General features: G+C 44.3%; 1 protein-coding gene across 4 annotated transcripts in view; it reads left to right on the top strand.

Annotated features, from left to right (window-relative positions):
• EVC2 (EvC ciliary complex subunit 2) overlaps window positions 1-19,922 on the top strand; it is a 128,066-nt gene that overhangs the window by 56,078 nt on the left and 52,066 nt on the right. For all 4 annotated transcript variants that reach the window (XR_005987446.1, XM_041753326.1, XM_041753323.1 and 1 more), the window contains exon 10: window positions 14,209-14,533. Coding sequence is in view for 3 of the 4 variants with exons in the window: in XM_041753326.1 (XP_041609260.1) it covers window positions 14,209-14,533 (325 nt within the window). In the remaining variant the exon portion in view is untranslated. The remainder of the gene's footprint in view (window positions 1-14,208; window positions 14,534-19,922) is intronic.

Genomic DNA, 19,922 nt, shown 5'->3' with positions numbered 1-19,922 from the left:
CATCCATTCCTCATGCCACGTATCTTTGGAGATCGTTTATGGACATATGCATATACACATATTCTCCTGTTTTAAAACATAAAATAATAGCATACCTTACACATTGTTTTGCTTCTTTGTCGCCAGTTTTCAGCAGTCTTGGAGATTGTTCAACATCTATAACAATAGAACAGCCTGTTCTTAACTTTAAGTGGCTGCATAATATCCTAATAATAGTAATGATTACTGAATTTACTGAGAGTTCAATATAAGTGAGAGACAGCTCTGTTTTTATTTATTATTTATTTAAACTGTTTATTTTTAAATATTTTATTTATTTATGCATGAGAGACACAGAGAGAGGCAGAGACATAGCAGGCTCCCTGTGGGGAGCCTCAGTGAAGGACTCAATCCCAAGATGCAGGATCATGACCTGAGCCAAAGGCAGATGCTAACCACTGAGCCACCCAAGTGCCATTAAATCCAATTTAGTTAACATATAGTGTATTATTAGTTTCAGAGGTAGAGTTCAGTGATTCATCAGTTGCATAGAACACTCAGGACTCATCCCATCCCATCACATGCCCTCCTTAATGCCCATCACCCAGTTACCCTATCCCCCCACTCACCTCCCCGCCAGCAACCCTCAGTTTGTTTCCTAGAGTTCAGCATCTCTTCTGGTTTGTCTCCCTCTCTGATTTCATCTTTATTTTTCCTTCCCTTCCCCTATGTTCATGTTTTGTTTCTTAAATTCCACTTACAGTGAAATCAATCAGTCTTTGCTGACTGGCTTATTTCACTTAGCATACAACACTCTAGTTCCATCCACATCATTGCAAATGGCAAGATGTCGTTCTTTTTGATGGCTGAGTAATATTCCATTGCATGTATACACCACGTCTTCTTTATCCATTCATCTGCCGATGGACATCTGGGCTCTTTCCACAGTTTGGCTATTGTGCTATCAAGACTGGGGTGCAGGTGCCTCCTCAAATCACTATGTTTGTAACCTTCAAATAAATACCTGGAAGGGCAACTGCTGGATCATAGGGTAGCTCTATATTAACTTTTTGAGGAATCTCCATACTGTTTTTCAGAGGGGCTGCACCACTTTGCATTCCCACCAACAGTGTTCTCCTTTCTTTGCATCCTTGCCAACATCTCTTGTTTCCTAAGTTGTTTATTTTAGCCATTCTGACTGATGTGAGGTGATACCTTATTGTGGTTTTGATTTGTATACCCCTGATGCCCAGTAATATTGAGCATTTCTTTATGTCTTTTAGACATTTGTATGTCTTCTTTGGAGAAATGTCTTTTCACATCTCCTGCTCATTTCTTGACTGGATTCTTTGTTTTTTGGAGGTTGAGTTGGTAAAGTCTTTATAGATTTTGGATACTAGCCTTTTTTGGATACTACCCCCTTCTGATAGGTCACTTGCAAATATCTTCTCCCTTCTGTAGGTTTTCTTTTAGTTTTATTGACTGTTTGCTTTGCTGTGCAAAAGCTTTTTACCTGAGTGAAGTCCTAATAGTTCATTTTTGCCTATGTTTCCCTTGCCTTTGGAGATGTGTCTAGCAAGAAGTTACCGTGGCCAAAGTCACAGAGGTTTCTGCCTGTGTTCTCCTCTAGGATTTTGATGGGTCCCTGTCTCACATTTAGGTCTTTCATCCATTTTTAATTTATCTTTGTGTATGGTCTAAGAAAGTGGTCCAGTTTCATTCTTCTGCACGTGGCTGTCCAATTTTCCCAACGTCATTTGTTGAAGAGACTGTCGTTTTTCCATTGGCTATTCTTTCCTGCTTTGTCGAAAATTAGTTGACCATAGAGTTGAGGGTCCATTTCTGAGTTCTCTATTTTGTCCCATTGTTCTATGTGTCTGTTTTTGTGCCAGTACCATACTGTCTTGATGATTACAGCTTTGTAATACAGTTTGAAGTCTGAAATTGTGATGCCTCCAGCTTTGGTTTTCTTTTTCAACATTCTTCTGGCTGCTTGGGGTCTTTGGTTCCATACAAATTTAAAATTGTTCCACTTCTCAAAAATGCTGATGATATTTTGATAGGGACTGCATTGAATGTGTAGATTGCTTTGGATAGCATAGACATTTTCACAATATTTGTTCTTCTAATCCATGAGCATGGGATGTTTTTCCATTTCTTTGTGTCTTCCTCAGTTTCATAAGTGTTAGATAGTTTTCAGAGTACAGATCTTTTACCTCCTTGGTTAGGTTTATTCCTAGGTTTCTTATGGAGTTTTGGTGCAATTGTAAATGGGATTGATTCCTTGATTTCTCCTTATTCTATCTCATTATCACTGTATAGAAATGCAACTGACTTCTGTGCATTGTTTTTGTATCCTGCGACTTTGCTGAATTCCTGTATGAGTTCTAGCAATTTTTTGGTAAAATCTGGGTTTTCTACAGAGTATTTCTTGTCTGAGAAGAGTGAAAGTTTGACTTGTTTGCTGATTTGAATGCCTTTTATTTCTTTTTGTTGTCTGATTGCTGAGGCTAGGACTTCCAGTACTATGTTGAACAACAGTGGTGAGAGTGGACATCCCTGTCATGTTCCTGACCTTTGGGGAAAGCTCTCAGTTTTTCCCTATTGAGGATATTCACTGTGGTTCTTTTGAATATAACTTTTACGATATTGAGGTATGTTCCTTTTATCCCTACACTGTGGAGAGTTTTAATCGATAAAGGATGCTGTATTCTATCAAATGCTTTTTCTGCACCTATCAAAAGGATCCTATGGCTCTTGTCTTTTCTTTTATTAATGTGATCTATCATGTGATTAATTTGTGGAAGTTGAAGCACCCCTGCAGCCCAGGGATAAATCCCACCTGGTTGTGGTGAATAATCCTTTTCCCGTACTGTTGGATCTTATCAGCTAGTACATTTCTGACTGTTTTATGTGCATTAACCTGTCTACTCCTCAGAGCGGCCTCTATGCTAAGGACTGTTTACAGATGAGGAGACTAAAGCTCGGAGTGTGAGTCACTTGCTTAGAGGCCCACGGCAAGTAAGAAGATGTGAGCCCAGGTGGTCTGAGTGCAGAGCCCACGTGGTCACCCCATGCTCCACAGCCCCCAATGGTTATAGGGCAGTTAACCAAGGGCTCTGTGCATGCATGCAAAGTTAACTGCAACTTGAATTCTTTGAAGTGGAATTGCCTTATTGTATACTTTTCATAGATGCTGTCGGATTGGCCCCATAGAGGGCAGGCCAGTTTACCATCCAGCATAGGAGAATCCCTTTGTCACATACCCTGGTCACAGCCACCCCAGGATCATTCTGCCCATGCCAGTCTGATAGGAAATCAAGGCACTTTCCTGTAGCTCTGATCCCTTCTAATGCATGAGGTTGGCCATCTTTGGCCCATGGAAGAGGTGTTTGCATCCCATGTCTGGTACACAGAGCTAGTGGCCTGGGCTAGGCTGGACCACGTGAGTGGCAGTGCTAGCCCTCCACTCCTGATCTGTCATTTAATCATCAGATGACCTTGAGCACAGTCTGTTGCCTCCAGGGCCTCATCTGAACACAGGGTGGTGATGATATGTGCCCCGCGGGAGGTGAGGGTTTAATGAGCTCGTGTCTGTCCAGGGCTGAGAATAAGCACTCTGGCCAGGCTCGCAGTAAGTGATTCACCTGTTTCCAGACCCTTTAGTTCTTGCCTCTGTTCTGCACATTGGACTCCGTGGCTTCTTTCTGTGACTCAGCCTCAGAGATATTGCAGAAATGGGCTACAGTGACTCAGTGACTCCCAGCATCTAATTCCTTGCTCTACCCGAGCATGTCATGCACTTGTTCAGTCCATGGGGTGTGGAGGGGGGAGGCTGGAAATGCTACTGTGAGTCCAACAGGCAGGGTCCTGGCCCCCTGGAGCTCATAGTGTAGTGTGGGGTAGGGGGACAGGCCTTCATGAGAGAATCATATGGGAAAATACATGATTACACACTATGCTGGGCATCATGAAGGTGATCCTGGGGCTCTGACAACCTCGTGTAGAGCCCTTCTTGTGAAGAGAGGCTTGTGGGCTGGAGGTTTGGTGTGTGGTCAGTCACTAGGGAGGCTGCCTGGGGACACAGCAGTGACTCAGGCAGGGGCATGAGCTTCAGAAACGCCGGGCCATCAGATTATCCCAGGTTGTTGACCTGTGGCTGGGTGGCATGCTGGGGACGTTTGGATGGAGAGGGAGGCTGGACAGGTTGTAGAGACTGGACTGGGGCGTGGGCTTCAAGGTTGGATTTGGATTGGGGTCCATTGTCCTTTGAGAAGGTCAACACTGACACCAGAATTACGTCCTGCCCCCTTGCCAGTTCAATTTCAGTGGGAATTACAAAGTGCCTTTCTTTCCAAGCATTCGTCGATTTGGTGTCGTGCTGCTTACCCAGGGATTTAATTCAGACTTGACTTTGAAAATCTTTGCTTTGTTGTTTTTGCTATTTTTGTCTATTTTTTCACAAACACATGAAAATACCCAAAACACTCAGTTGACACTCATGTACACAGATCTCTTAGGGAGGATATTCCCTCCTGATCGCTGTGGTCTGTGCGGGGGGTGTTGGAGGGGAGCATTGGCCTGAGATTCCTAAATGTCTTGAGTATTTCGGTGCTGGGGGATGTCAGCTGTCTAGGAGATGGGTTGTCACCTAAGATTCTGGATTAGCAGTGATCACAGTATGCATTTTAGAAGACCAGCTGGCAGGTTAGCCCTTCACAGCCCTCGATCCTGCTTTTGCTCACTTACTCCCTCATGGAACCAGTTTCCCAAGCACTTTCTCACTCAGAGCCATTTTCTGGGCACCCTGGATGCTGAGATGGGTCAGGAGTGCTCCACACCCTCCAGAAACTCACAGTTCACAGAGAAGACAGACTGAGACAGTCCTGGCAAGATGGTATGAGGTACAGGTGGCATGGGATGGGGCCCTGCACGGGGTGAGGGGCAGACTCTGGCTCTTAAATGGGAGATAAGAAACTTCACCAGGAAGGCGTAGGCTCGGGCAGGCAGAGGGGCTAGAGGAATCGGGAGGGAGTCAGGCTCCCAGATAGATGTGGCTCTGTGAATTTAGGATTTCAGTTTTATCCATCCAGGAGACATTTGAGGAGCAATTCCTTTTGCTAGGTTCTCTCTAGATATAGCAGGGACCATAGTAGAGTCTTTGTGTTTACACGCTGTCCATGGTTGGGGGACATAAAATAAATAAATATGAAATATAAGGAGGTGATGGATTGATGCAAAATAACCAAGTAGGGAGCAGAGAATTCTGTGTTAAGTCAGTATGTTGGGAGCAGCCTTCCCGACAAGGTGGCATTGGAGCAGGATGCTCTGGAAGGAGCCATGAGGATGGTCCCTTCCTCCCTGGGAGAAGAGTGACAACATCAAAGGCTTGATGCTACAAAGAATCCTGGAGGTCATTTGGTCTAAATTATTGGTCAGAGCAGAAATATTCTCTCTAGCACACCTTATAGGTGGCTAGTCCGTTTCTACTTGGATATCCCCTTAATCATGAGGGACCACCATCCCTTGAAGGTTGTTATGGATTAAATTGTGTCCTCCCAAAAAGATACATTGAAGTTCTAAGCCCCAGTTACCAGTGAATATGGCCTTATTTGGAAGTAGCATCTTTGCAGATGTGATCAAGCTGAGGTGAGGTCATTCAGGCGGGCCCTAATCCAGTGTGACCCTGACTAGGACATTTGCTGAAAACCCCTTGCTGGCATGATCTTGGTAAAACCCTAATCCTCACCACAGCCTGAAAGGCTCTGGGTCCTCTGCCCAAGGTGGTAAGGCTGGATTGGAGATATTTTGTGTGCATGTGATCACAATTCCCAGATTTCTGTGAGGTGGTCATGAAGAAGACAGAGGCACTAGGACAATGATGGGGGCTGTAAGGAGGCAGATATCAGGTGAGTAAGAGGAAGATCTTTCTGTCCGAGCTCTCTGATGATGGAAGCCTGCCTGGAGAAGTGGTTGGGTTCCCATCACTCTGTGTATATGCAAAGCAAAAGCTGGGGGACTCTGGTGGGAAGCTGTTGAGGAGATCTGAGCATTGGTTGGAAAGATGACTTAGCTGACATCCAGGGTTTATTTCATCTTTAAATGTTTCACCCTATAGTTTCTTTCAGTTCCTCTTCAGGTAGAACAAAATCTATCTTTCCAAATAAGAGTTTCAAGAGTTATCGGTCTATCTAACCATCTGTCCACTCATCCATTGATCCATCCATCTGTCCAGCCATCCATCCTTTTATTTATACACACACACACACACACACACACCCTTCGTCTATCTGCATATCCATCCATCTACCCACCCATCCACCTCTCTACCCATCCATCCATTCATCCATACATATGTCCTTCCATCCACCTACTCTCTCATCCATCCACCCATCATCCATCCATTCACCCATTTCTATGTTATGTGTCCTTCACATCTTCTTTTCTCTGCCATAAAGAATGATATCAAGGAAGACCATTACAGATGTATCCACAGCAACAGCAATGTGAAATAGCATTTTCTAACATCTCTTTAGTACTGGGCACTAGTTAGGTGCTTTGAGCATGTTGGTGTGCCTAAGGCAGTAAACAGAGGGTAGAGGGAAGACTCTGGAGCCACATGTCATGGCTTCCAATCCCTACTCTACCACTTAATAGCTGTGCTGCTTTCAGCAAGGTATTTTAAATTTTCTGTGCCTCAGTTTCTTCACCTGTAAAAATAAAAAAGGTTAATCACCTATCTAACAAGATTGTCATGAGGATTAGCTGGGTTGATATTTGTAAAGCTATTGAAACAAAGTTTGTATAAAAGAGGCACTGCTATTAATCCTCTTAATGACTTTCATTGGACACGGATGACTCATTAACCAACCTGGAAAGTAGGCTCAGAGATGTCAGGTAACTCACCTGAGTCACCCAGCTGTGAAGGGGGGTGATGAGATTGGGAGCTGCTTTGCTGTGTCTCCCAAGTTTATTGGGCTTTCAGACATGATGAAACACCTTCTGTGCCTGAAGGGGAGCTGGGAGGAAAGATCCAGGAAGATTAGAAGTGAGCAAAAGGATGCTCACTTCTTCTGTCTTTTGCAGATGACTAGTGTGTGTGTCATCTGCACTTGATGGATGGCCATCAAGTGGGCGGGGAGCAGGCAATGATGAGGAGCTGGTGGCCTCAGTTGTCCACCACCCCGCCCTCAGCATGAGGCCAGGAGAGGGCAGCTCCCACCAACTTCTGAACAAAGGGATCTATAGGAGGAAGAATGTCATAGAGGAAGGTTGGAGACCGCTTTCAGGCCTCTTGTATCATACAGTGTGTTTGAGTTTATACCAAACCAGAAGTGTATGGTTTAGCATAACTTTTACTAAAGTCTCATTCACAGACGGTGATTACTTTCACTCTGATCTAAGCTCTCACTACAGTTTTGACGGTAAAGATATTCAGAAAGTATCTTCCCCACTAAATTTGCATTGCCTAGGCCCTGAAATCCACGTACAAGTATGATTTACAGTCCTGGCATGGAATCCCCCAGCAGTCCGTGGACAGTGGCTCCTCGGAGGAAAATCTCAGTTTCCCTACTACTGATTTTTTTGTGGGTCTGTTATGCTTACCCCAGCTAATTGGAAGAAGCCAGACTTCTGTTGTGAAAAACGGATGGGGAGACTTCTTATTCCTTCTGAATTAATTATTCTCCATGCTAATGAAGTTTTTTTCACATTCAAGGGAACATTTTCTGCCTTGTGTGTCAAACCCTCTCCTAATTTTGTTCTGACACCTTACTTGCCATCTGATGAGAACCCGATTAGTTTTTACACGAAATAAATAAGGAAAATGACACTAATGTCATTCCTTCTTCTTTATCATCAGTAGCTAATCAAAGTACAAATCAGATCTGGTCTGGTCTTAAGCTGTGCAGTTTCTTTTATTTATTTTTAAAGATTTTATTTATTTATTCATGACAGATATATATATAGAGAGGTAGAGACATAGGCAGAGGGGGCTCCCTGCGTGGAGCCCCATGCAGCACTGGATCCTGGGACTCTGGGATCACAACCTGAGCCAAAGGCAGACGCTCAACCACTGAGCCACCCAGGCTTCCCTGTGCACTTTCTTTTAGAAAGGTGTTATCATAAGCAAGTCTGTTACTAAACTTGAATGCTTCTGTTTATTAAATGCTTCCTATGTGCTGGACATCATTCTGCACTCCTGTGTGAAGGCTCTCATTTACAAGAGGCATATGGTTGGTTCTGTGCCACAGAACTGGCCTGAGAAAATACACTCATCTCACAGTGTGATGACAAGAGGACATTCCTGTGACCTGAAAAAAAGTAGATAGCCCCTAGGAAAGCAGTGTTTGAATCCTGCCAACTCTGCCAACTTGCAGTAAGAGTCTCAGCCCAGTGTGTGTGACTCACAGCGGCCCTGTCTGTCTCATGGAGCCATTAGAGCCTTGGGGGGCGGGGGGGGGGGGTGCAGGTGGAAAATACGTGCATTTCATTATAAACAATTTAAAATGCCATAGGAGATGGTGGGAGTTACTGCCATAGCCACGGACCCCGACGTGTGGGTTGACAATGAATTCCTAACACTTATTTTCCTCTCCTGTGGTCATTTGGGAAATTAATAGATGAGAGTTAGCCTCATTAACTGCATGATATTTTAATTGGTTTAAAGGGACATTTTTCTTTCTTTTGTGGCTTTGGGATGCCCTGGCAGTTTTCATTGTTGTGGCTTCTGACAGTTTATCCCTGGTGATTAACATTAAAACTGTTTAAACAGAAAGTGCTTATGAGATTGTCTTCCCAGGCAGTTGGGAAGGGCAAGCCGTGCAAGATACTGTAGTCTGCAGCCGGTCTCCTAGGACGAGGATAGCCTAGAACAGGGAAACTGGGATGACTTAGAACAGATAAAATTTGAGATACTATGCTGTGTGTTTTAAACATTTATTTATTTATCTGAGAGAGAGCGAGAGCGTGCATGGCAAGGAGGGGCACAGGGAGAGAGAGAATCCCAAGCGGACTTCGCACCAACACGGAACCCAACACAGAGTTTAATCTCATGACCCCGAGATCACGACCTGCCTGAGGCAAAACCAAGAGTCAGATGCTCAACCAACTAAGCCATCCAGGCTCGTCTACACTGTGCATTTTATATTTTTTATCTCTTTTAACCATGAACATTACCCTGTGAGGGTGGTTCCCCTTTATGCTGCTGGGGACCTAAGTCCTTTCCCCAGGGCCCTTAGCTAGTAGGTGGTTTGACAACAGAGATCTCTGGAGATGTCCCTCTTTTCATTCCAATCCCCGTGCACCTGGTGAAGCACTTGCAGTTTTCCTAACAGGCAGCCACAAGAGTTTCTTGTGCAAGTCAATCAATGAATCAATTAATGGATGAAGGAGGGAGGTGGGAGGGCAAGGTGTATGAGTCTCATATTCAGCAGTCACACATAACCACAAACTTGGTGGCTTAAAACAACCCAAATGCGTCATCTTACAGTTGTAGAGGTCATAGTCCAAGATGGGCCTCACCAAGAAAAATCAGGATGTTAGCTCTAGGGGACAGTCCGTTTCCTTGCCTCTTCCAGCTTCTGGGGACTGCTCCCCTCCACACCCGGCTCCTGGCCCTGCCTCCCTCTCAGAAGCTGATGATCCCATCCCTCTCACCCCTGCTTCCTCCCTCAGTTCTTCCCATCCCACGTGTCTTCTGCTCCCTCTTCCCACTTTTAAAGACCCTTGTTACTCATTACTGTGTGGTTAGGTTAATGTCAGCTGACCAGCAACCTTGTTTCTCCTTTGCTGTGTTACTCAGCATAGTCATAGGTTCTGGGGATTAGGATGTGGACATAGGAGACCATTATTTTGCCTGCCCCCAGAAGCATCATTAAAGATGTGAAATCTACTTTGTCAGTTTCAGCAGAGAAGTCATTTTTCCCCCGAAGCTCAAGGAACATGGGCTCATTTGGTTCATTAGATAGTTTTAACCACACACGCTCTGCCCAGAGCATCTCTTGTGCTTCTTTCTTGCTTTGTGACCGAGGATGCTCTGCACACGCAGTGTTCAGTAAGTACTTGCTGAGAAAATGAAAGACAAAATGCATGAGCTGTTACTTAAAAGTAGACTAATTGGGTTGTGTCTAAAGGACACACAAGCTCATCTGACCTAAGATGGAAAAATTTGGGTATTGAAAAGAATAATGACTGAATTTGATTGAAACCCACCAAATACATAAAAATCTGTAATTTCATAGTGATGTTGTGCAGTGGCAGGGAATGTTCCTAGGTCCAGCTTAACACTTGGACTTGGAAGACTCCCATGAGCCCCACTTGACTCCGTGTATGCACATGGCTGAAGGGCAGGAACACAGTTTGCTGTGAGGACATCAGGCATTCTTCCATAAGGGTGTCCTTGCCCCAGGTCACACTGCACATGTTTTTCCCCCAGGTGACACAACTCAGGTGCAAGGAGATGTGATCCCCATCAGGCAGGTGTGGGAGGCTTCCTGTCTTAAAAGCTCCCTACCCCACAGGTGACAGATTGTTCTGTAACAACTCACAGGCAGAGCATCCAGGGTCCCCAGAAGGGACATGCCCAGTTCCCAGAGTCACCTCCTTCGAGGAACTTCCCCATGGTTTTTGTTGTTGTTGTTTTTAAGATTTGATTCATTTGAGAGAGAGAGAGCATGAGCAAGGAGAGAGGGAGAGGGAGAGGGAGAAGGAGACTCCATGCTATGCAGGGAGCCTGATGCGGGGCTCAATCCCAGGGCCCTGAGATCATGACCTTAGCTGAAGGCAGACACTTAACAGACTGAGCCACCAGGCACCCCAGATATCCATGGTTTGTTTACAGGTCCTCCCATCCAGCTGTGATCTACCAATCAGGTATCATTTTCCCCCTAAACCATGTTTCCTGGTATCATATTTGATGTTTGTCCCCTTATGCATTTTCCAGGTATCCAGAGCTCAGACTCTCAGGGATTTGGCAAGTTTTATCAACGTTTTGCTCTCATAGCAAAACAAAATAAATCAAAACAATAAATAACAACAAAATAATAGCCCCACACTCATTTATCATCACTGGAAGTTGCTATGACAACCAACGGTAATTAGCATAGAGTCAAACATCCATTCTGTCTGCAGACTTTATGTCAAAGTAACTGGATTGTTGAAGAATCTCTTTAAGCTTTAAGGATGTGGAAGTGATAGAAAATGTACATTTTCTAACTCCTAATGAAATCATGGATCTAAGTGATAGTTACACATGGATGCTAAAACCATTAGGTGAAAGTTGATAGATTTTACTGATGCAGGGATCATGTTGGTACCACGTGAGCCTACTGATCCGTCCTAGCAGTGACCCATTGTCTGACCTTTTAGGAAGCACATGGTACCACTTATAGGGTATTTTGGAAAGCAAATTAAGTCTGATTCTAATCAAGACACAATCTTACTAGTACTTTACAGGAAATACAGAGGATAGAGGGGCAGTGACACCCCATAGAAAGAATCTGCCAAATCCAGAATGTGAGGCATTCTGCATGATAAATAACCTGGCTTCCCCAACAGATCAATGACATAAAAGAAAAATGGAGGGGGAGCAGGATAAAATGAACTTAACTGACATTGGGGCATTTCATTTGGTTCTTGAATGAAACTTCCAATTGTAAAAATCATTTGACATACTTGAAATAGTCTATTGACTGATGACTAATATTAATTATTGGAATTATTGTTAATATTTTAAATATGATAATGACATCAAGGTTAGGTAAAATAGACATATACAGACATAGATATGCATGTGCACATACGTATATAGGCATATATCCTTGACAGTTAAAGATGCACACTGAGTAGTTTACAAGTAAAATGAAAAACATGGGATTTGCTTTTTAAAATGCTCAAGCCCGGGCGCCTGGGTGACTGAGTCTGTTAAGTGTCTTCCTTTGGCTTAGATCATGATCCCAGAGTCCTGGAATCGAGCCCAGAGTCAGGCTCCCTGCTCAGTGGGGAATCTACTTCTCCCTCTGGCCTTTCTCCTGTGCTCACTCACTCTCTGTTTTTTCAAACAAACAAATAAATAATCTTTTAAAAAATACATAAAATGCTCAAGCAAACATTAAGAGAGTAAAACAAGTTTGCTAACTAGTGACAATTTTTGAGGTTGAGTACCAAGTACATTGGGAGTCATATTCTCTCATTTTTAAAAAATTGTATTTAAAGTCAATTAACATGTAGGTGGGTGGGGAGATGGGGTAACTGGGTGATGGGCATTAAGGAGGGCACGTGATGTAATGAGCGCTGGATGTTACATGCTATTGATGCATCACTGACCTCTACGTCTGAGACTTCTCTTTACTTTTTTTTCTCTCTACTTTTATTTTTTATTTTTTTAAATATTTTATTTATTTATTAGAGACAGACAGAGAGAGAGAGGCAAAGGGAGAAGCAGGCTCCATGCAGGGAGCCCGACGTGGGATTCAATTCCGGGTTTCCAGGATCACGCCCTGGGCCGAAGGCGGCACTAAACTGCTGAGCCAACGGGGCTGCCCATCTCTCTACTTTTAAATAGTTGACAATCTCTATAATGTTTTCTTAATATCCGTATATTTTTTCAATTAGATGCCACTTTCTCCTATCAAATTATCAAAGATTTTTAAGCATGGCAGAGGGAGGGGTGATATAAGGATCCTACTGCTTTGCTGGGGGAGTTTTCCTGGAAAGCAGTTTGGCAGGCTGTTCTAGAAGGCCTAGAAATGTTGCTAACATTTGATCCAGTGACTTCATTTGTGGATATTGTACTGAGCATATCATTGTGAATATCAGAAACTCTTTACAAAGATACTGCAGAATTATTTTAGGTTTTGAGTTTTGCAAGTAACCCAAATATGCAACACTAGAAAAATGGTTTAAATGAATCATGATACATCACAAGGCAAACCATTTTGCAACCACTAAAGGAAACCTTTACAGGGTTTTTTGGAAATTATTTATTTATTTATTTGAGAGAGAAAGAGTGCGTGCACACAAGCAGAGGGGAGTGACAGAGGGAGAGGGAGAAGCAGACTCCCCGCTGAGCAGGGAACCCAACATGGGGCTCGATCTCATAATCCTGAGATCATAACCTGAGCTGAAGGCAGATGCTTAACCAACTGAGCCAGCCAGGAGCCCGACCTTTACAGTTTTTAAACACTCCCTGAAGATGCCTGTCACCCTGCTAATTGAAAAGAAAAGGACAAAATTGTCCTTGCATCTGTGTAGTGGTGTGCATCTGTGGAAAAGTAGAGACATAGAGAAACAAGCTGGAAGCAAATACAACCAAATGCCTTCATTGGTTCTGTTGAAATGTTGGCCTTACAGTGAATGAAATCTTGTTCTCTTTGTCTTTATTTTCTAGATTAAAAAAAAATCATGAACATAAATTAATTTTTTCTGTACCTCATTTTATAGCTATATAGAGGTGTAATTAGCATACTATAAAATTCACTCATCTGAAGAGTATAGTCTGGTACATTATTGTAAGTGTATAGGTGTGCAACCACCATCACAATCAAGTTCTGGAACCTGGTACCCTATAAAGCATCTCATTGATATTTCTTGAGTACATTTTATTTTTAGAGCAGTTTCAGATTTACAGAAAAACTGAGAAGCTAGTGTGGAGAGGTCTCATGTGCCCTGTACTCAGTTTCCCCTGTTGTTCACGCTATATAACGATGGCACACTTACTACAATCAGTGAACCAGTGTTGGTACATAATGATTAATCAAACCCCATCCTTCATTCAGATTTTCCTGGTTTTTCTAATGTCCTTTTTGTGTTCCAGGATCCCATCCAGGATACCATATTATGTTTAGTTGTTATATCGACAAGTTACTTTTTAATCAGAAAGAAGTAAAAATAAATTTTAGTTTAAAATCCTCCAAATATACTAACTATCCATTTTCCCTTGGCCTCCTTGTCATCACTGTTACTTGTTGACAAAGACCAGGCCTTATATTAGTTAAATTTCTTACAGTTTCCAGCATGACACTCTGCAAATGGACTGATGAAGAATCTTCTGATTTAGTTGCTGGTTGTCAATAACTGGCTGGAGCAGGAGGGAGGGAAGAAGAGGAGGAGGGAAGAGGGAAAAAGAAAGCCTTTACCTACAAATAATGTAAAACCACTGATCTCTGAGTGACCTTCAGTTTCTGCTGTGACTTCATGTAGAGGAATACTCTTGGCTTTTGTGTCTCCCAGGCTGGAGATTGCAACCCTGAATCGGGCAGACTCAGACTTGGAGGCTTGTCGAACCCAAATCAGCAGAGACATCATTGCCCTTCTGCTGAAGAACCTGTCCAGCTCTGGCCACCTCTCCCCTCAGGTAGAGAGGAAGATGAGTGCTGTTTTCAAAAAGCAGTTTCTCTTGCTGGAGAAAGAAATACAAGAGGAGTATGATCGGAAGATGGTGGCCTTGACGGCTGAATGTGACCTGGAAATGAGAAAGAAGACAGAAAGCCAGTATCAGAGGGAGATGGTGGCAATGGAGGAAGCAGAAGAGTTGCTGAAACGTGTCAGTGAGAGGGTAAGGCAGCTTCAAAAGGAGGGCTTGCCTCTCTGCTTTCTCTCAGGGATTCATCATTTATCTATCCAGCTGCCCATCCTTCCACCCATCATCACCACCCATCTATCCATCTACCCACAGACGACCCTTCCATCCACCTGTCCCTCTATCCATCCATCCATCCATCCATCCACCCATCCACCCATCTACCTATACTCTTTCATCTACTTTTCCATCTACAGTCACCCACCCACCACCCTTCCATCCACCTGTCCATCCATCCATCCATCCATCCACCCATCTACCAACACTCTTCCATCTACTTGTCCATCTACAGTCCATCCATTTCCCACCCACCACCTTTCCATTATCTGTCCATCTATACATCTATCCATCCGTCTACCACTCTTCCACCCACCTGCCTATCTAGCCATCCACCTGTCCATTCATCCACCCGTTCACCCATCTACCTAGCCATCCACTCACCCACCACTCTTCCATCTACATCTATCCATCCATCTACCTACCACTCTTCCATCCACCCATCTATCTATTCATCCACCTGTCCACTCACCCACACATCTAACCATCCACTCATCCACCACTCTTCCATCCACCTGTCCATCTACACATCCATCATCCATGTACCACTCCTCTATCCATTCACTCATCCATCTGCCTACCCACCACTCTTCTGTCCATCATACATCCACCCATCTATCCATCCATCCATCCATCCACATACCACCCTTCCATATACTTGTCCATCCATCTACAGTCCATCCATCCATCCATCCATCCATCCAGAATTTACTTAGAAAGCATTTATTTATCACTTATTGTCTCTAGGTCACTGGGCTAGGCAGTGAAGCACAGAGGAAATGAGACATGGTTCTTGGGTTCAAGAAGTTTTTAATCAAGGATCTTCACATATAGAAGATGTGACCTCATTCAACTATTTTAGAATAAAGATATGTTCACAGTGCTGTGGGACATCATAGGAAGAGTAGAAAAGGCTTCATTCGTGGAAGAGTGCACCCAGAGAGCCTGGCTCAGGGAGGTTGTGATATCAATGTGTGTGTGTGTGTGTGTGTGTGTGTGTGTGTGTGTGTGTGTGTCCATCCATCTGGGCTGCACTGTGGTAGATTGAGGAGCCCTCCAGCACCAGCTCCCATCAAACAAACCTGGGCTCCCAGTCCAGTATATTCCAGTTCTTCTGAAAGCTGTGATTAGCCCGACTGACCCACAAGGCTGAGTGTGCCCCCTTTCAGCTGGCTAGGAGAGGTAGTGCAAGAAAAGCAGCCGTGGGACGTGGGCTGCACCAGGCTCAGCGTACAGTGCTCGGCTCTGAGAGTTCTGATCCCACAGCCTTCCCAGAGCTGACCTCTGTTTACCAGAGATCAATTCTCAGTTTTCTAAGAGATGTGTCAGTTTCTGTCTTGAGGGAATTGCGCCAGAGTGTTTTCCTGAGTATTTCAAATCAAGCCTGATTTCTGTCTTCCTCTGTGAGCGAGCTGGCTTGTCCAGTCCCTCTCGCTTGAGCCCACATTTTCTGGTCTGGAAATCTGTCATCCTGGGGAGCTTAATACCTGTTCAGGAACATCCATTCCCCAGATTACTGACCACACGCAGAGTTCTCCTGGCAGTGGACACACAGGGCTGACAGCTCGGGGCTCTCGGGTGGTCATCTGCCATCAGCCCACATGCACACTGGGCAGTGACAAAAAGAGGCAAGATTCATGCTGTCTCGGCCCCATCTGCTCCCTTGCATCTGGTCCCCCTCACCTTAACATGCATCTCTCATGTTGGAGGAGGCTAGTGTTCTTGACTCCCATGTGCATTTCTGTGGCTGTTGTAACAAATGACCACAGATTTAGTGGCTTAAAGCAACAGATTTTTATTCTTTTACAATTCTGGGGGCCAGAAGTCCTAAATCAAGGTGTCAACTGGGCATACCCCCTCCAAAGTCTCTAGGGGAGGGCCCTTTCTTGTCTTTTCCAGCTTCTGCTGGCTTCAGGCATTCCTTGGCCTGTGGCTGCATCACTCTGGTCTTGACTTCTTGTCTTCACATGGCCATCCTCCATTCTAGGACCATCATCTCTTTTGTCTCTTATAAGGACACTTATCTTTAGAGTTAGGGCCCACCCAAATAATCCAGGGTGATCTCATAAGATCTTTAACTTAATTACATCCACCAGGATCCTCATTCTAAAAAGAGGCACGCTGGCAGGCTCTGGGTTAGGATGTGGTTATATCTCTCGAGGTGGGGGGCACTCTTCCCCCACCAGAGTTCTGCTGGCCAACGCCACTCTCTGGTCTCCATCTGTGACTATCCTGGTCTACACAGAGTCTCCCTGAGCCAGCACTTCAGAAACTGTGCTGAGTTCACTGTGCAGTGATTCAGCCCCTAAACCATCTCATGCTCTTTCTTTCCCTTCTCCTTAATTTGTTATATGTTTGGTTCCTATGAACACAGTGCATGCTTGGAAAGCACTAGAAAATAGGAGTCAGCAACCTAGACCTATGAACCTGAACTGATCCATGGGTCCAGAATGGTTTTTAGATTTTTAAAGGATTGTAAAAAATAAAAACAAAAACTAAAAAAGTAGAAAAATATGTGACAGCAAACCTTAGGTGGCCTGCAAACCTTAAAATATTTATCTGTCCCTCTGCAAAAAACATTGTCAGCTCTAGCTCCAAAGCATAGAAAGAAAAATATTGAAAAAAATAATCAGTGGAAAAAAAAATAATCAGTGGAACCAGTCACCAACCAAGGCAGACAGACATTCATCTGGTCTGTTTTTTGAGTTCCTACTATGCACCTGCCTCTGGAGATACAGTGATGCTGAGTGGCTCCCACTTTTGTCCTTGGGTTTCAGCACACATTTGACCTTTTGCTTTATACATGTTTTAAAAACAAAGTCAAGTGTGTGTATGCGGTTCAGAGAATTGGATATCTTGCTCGTTCTCACTTAATATCATAGTATAAATATTCTGATTGTATTGAGGACTCTCACGCATCACACACATACAGGCGTTGTTCTAAGCACATCACGCAGACCTTCTCATCCAACCTTCACACCACCTTGGTGAGGTGGGAATTGATAGGATCCCACTTTTATAGCTGAGGAAGCAGATTCTCAGTGGGTCCCCTGCCCAAAGACACAGGGGGTCCAAAACGTGGACCCAGACAGCACGCACTGACCCCACACCTCCCTACCCACGTGGTGCAATGACATGTCATACACCCTTGCTGCTGTGGGCCAGGTTAACCCATCCTGCCGAGCTTCTACCTTTAGCTACTGAAAGGCTGCCCAGAACAATATAGTTTTAAGTATTTCCTCAGTGTTGGCACAGGTAGTTAGGGCCTTGAGAAGGGATGCTGGGATACAGTGCTCCTGCTTCCTTCTGTACCTGCCCACACTTCCCAGTCTGCTAGCTTGCAGACTATTGAAGCCACTATCGCTCTGGGGCCCATGGGTCCCCCTGATCAGAGATCAGTCACCTACTTTGAGTCAATGTGCTTCCAAAAATAGCATCTGAACGGCAAAAGTCAATAGAGCTATATCTCTTCCAGCCCATGCAAGCCACTCCATCTTACAGAACTACCGATGACCTCATAACTTATCTGTATGTGTATCACTGTCATCTTTAAAATCCATGACAATATTTTGGACTCTTACTCTGCAAAGCATTGGTTTTTTTTTTTAAAAAAAGAAAACTGAACAGAGTTGGGTTTTTTGAGTAGAAGTTAGGAATTCCAGTAATTAGAGACAAAATCCATTCATGTTTAAACATCTGTGTAGGGGATCCCTGGGTGGCTCAGCGGTTTAATGCCTGCTTTTGGCTCAGGGCGTGATCCTGGAGTCCTGGGAACGAATCCCACATCAGGCTCCCTGCATGGAGCCTGCTTCTTCCTCTGCCTGTGTCTCTGCCTCTCTATCTCATGAATAAATAAGTAAAATCTTGAAAAAAACCAAAAACATCTGTGTAATCTCTTACTTTTTTTTTTTTTTAAGATTTTGGATATTTATTCATGAGAGACACACAGAGAGAGGCAGAGACACAGGCAGAGGAGAAGCAGGCTCCCTGTGAGGATCCCAATGCGGGACTCCACCCCAGGACCCCAGGATCACGCCCTGAGCCAAAGGCAGATGCTCAACCACTGAGCCACCCAGGTGCCCCTCACATCAGCATCTTAAAGGCAAAGATTCCCTAAGTGCATGGTACCCATCTCTGATGGATTTGTTTCCGTAAAACATTTTTACAATTTGCCCATCTTGCTAAACCAAGTGCGGGCAGGGAGTATAATTTAATACAGACATGATTTTCTGTCACGATTTCACATTTTTGATGGTGCAGAGTCAACATTATGAATGGCACTTGCTCTGGAGCCTGGCCCAGACCTGCAATTCTCAAACGAGAATTGAAGTGCTGTCTTCCATGGGTTCATGTTCCGCACCCCCCAGTTCTCTCCACAGGGCAAGTTCCTTTTTAGGGGGTGCTTAAAACCGTGGGATAAACATACCTCATTTCCCTTGCAGAGTAAGTCCATTGTGGTGGAAAGTTCAGTGTGGAGTTGGAGTGGGTGACCATGACTCTAACATACCTTTAAAAGTGCACGTTTGTTGCCAATAAATAAAATACAAAACTTCATATAAAAATGTAGACTTCCAGCTTCTCATGAAACATGGGGAGATGTGCTGCACTATGTTTATGTTCCTGCAGAACACCCCCCTTTGGTGGCTGAGTGGTGGCTGGCCCTATAGGCAGGCCTTCTTCTCCATTTCACCCCACTCCCCACCACTCCCTAGTGCCTCTCATACCAGGGCACTTCACTCACTTCCATCCCTGAGCTGCCCTGCCCAGCGGGCCCTTGGTAGGGAACACCCCTGCTCTACGGTGTAGCCTTCTCATCTGTGCCCCTGGAGGATTGAACTAAGCCAGGAGGATTGAACATGTTTCTGCAGGTCTCTGGACCCCTCAAGAGGCCAGTGTAGATGGAAGTGTGGGGGGATCCCATCATAGATTCATTTTAGGGAGTGTTTCACTATGACACAAGTATTTCATTGCCTCATGCCTTATTCTTCAGAAATGTAATTCTGAACAAGGACAGATAACTTTATTTTGGGAGTTCCCTGTGTGCGCATGAGCTTTTTGTCCCGGCTATGAGAATCTATATAGATTTCATCCCATCTTTTATTTCTATTAATTAAAATAGATGGAGGTTTGAGGCTTGTCAAATTCCATACTGTCAGAAAGAAGGTCACTTAGATGAATGAATCAGCCTAACTGGGCACCAGCTCCACCCCCGGCAGCCGAACATTCCTGCGGTCCCCGAGTCAGGGGCCCGGAACCCACCTGGCTGCGAGTGAACTGCATTCAGTAATTTCAGATAAAAGCTGTGAGC

The sequence above is a fragment of the Vulpes lagopus genome, chromosome 4 (genome assembly GCF_018345385.1).
Source record: "Vulpes lagopus strain Blue_001 chromosome 4, ASM1834538v1, whole genome shotgun sequence".
Taxonomy (NCBI): domain Eukaryota; kingdom Metazoa; phylum Chordata; class Mammalia; order Carnivora; family Canidae; genus Vulpes; species Vulpes lagopus.
The sequence above is the reverse complement of the archived record's forward strand: the minus strand, read 5'-3'. Positions and strand labels throughout refer to the sequence as shown.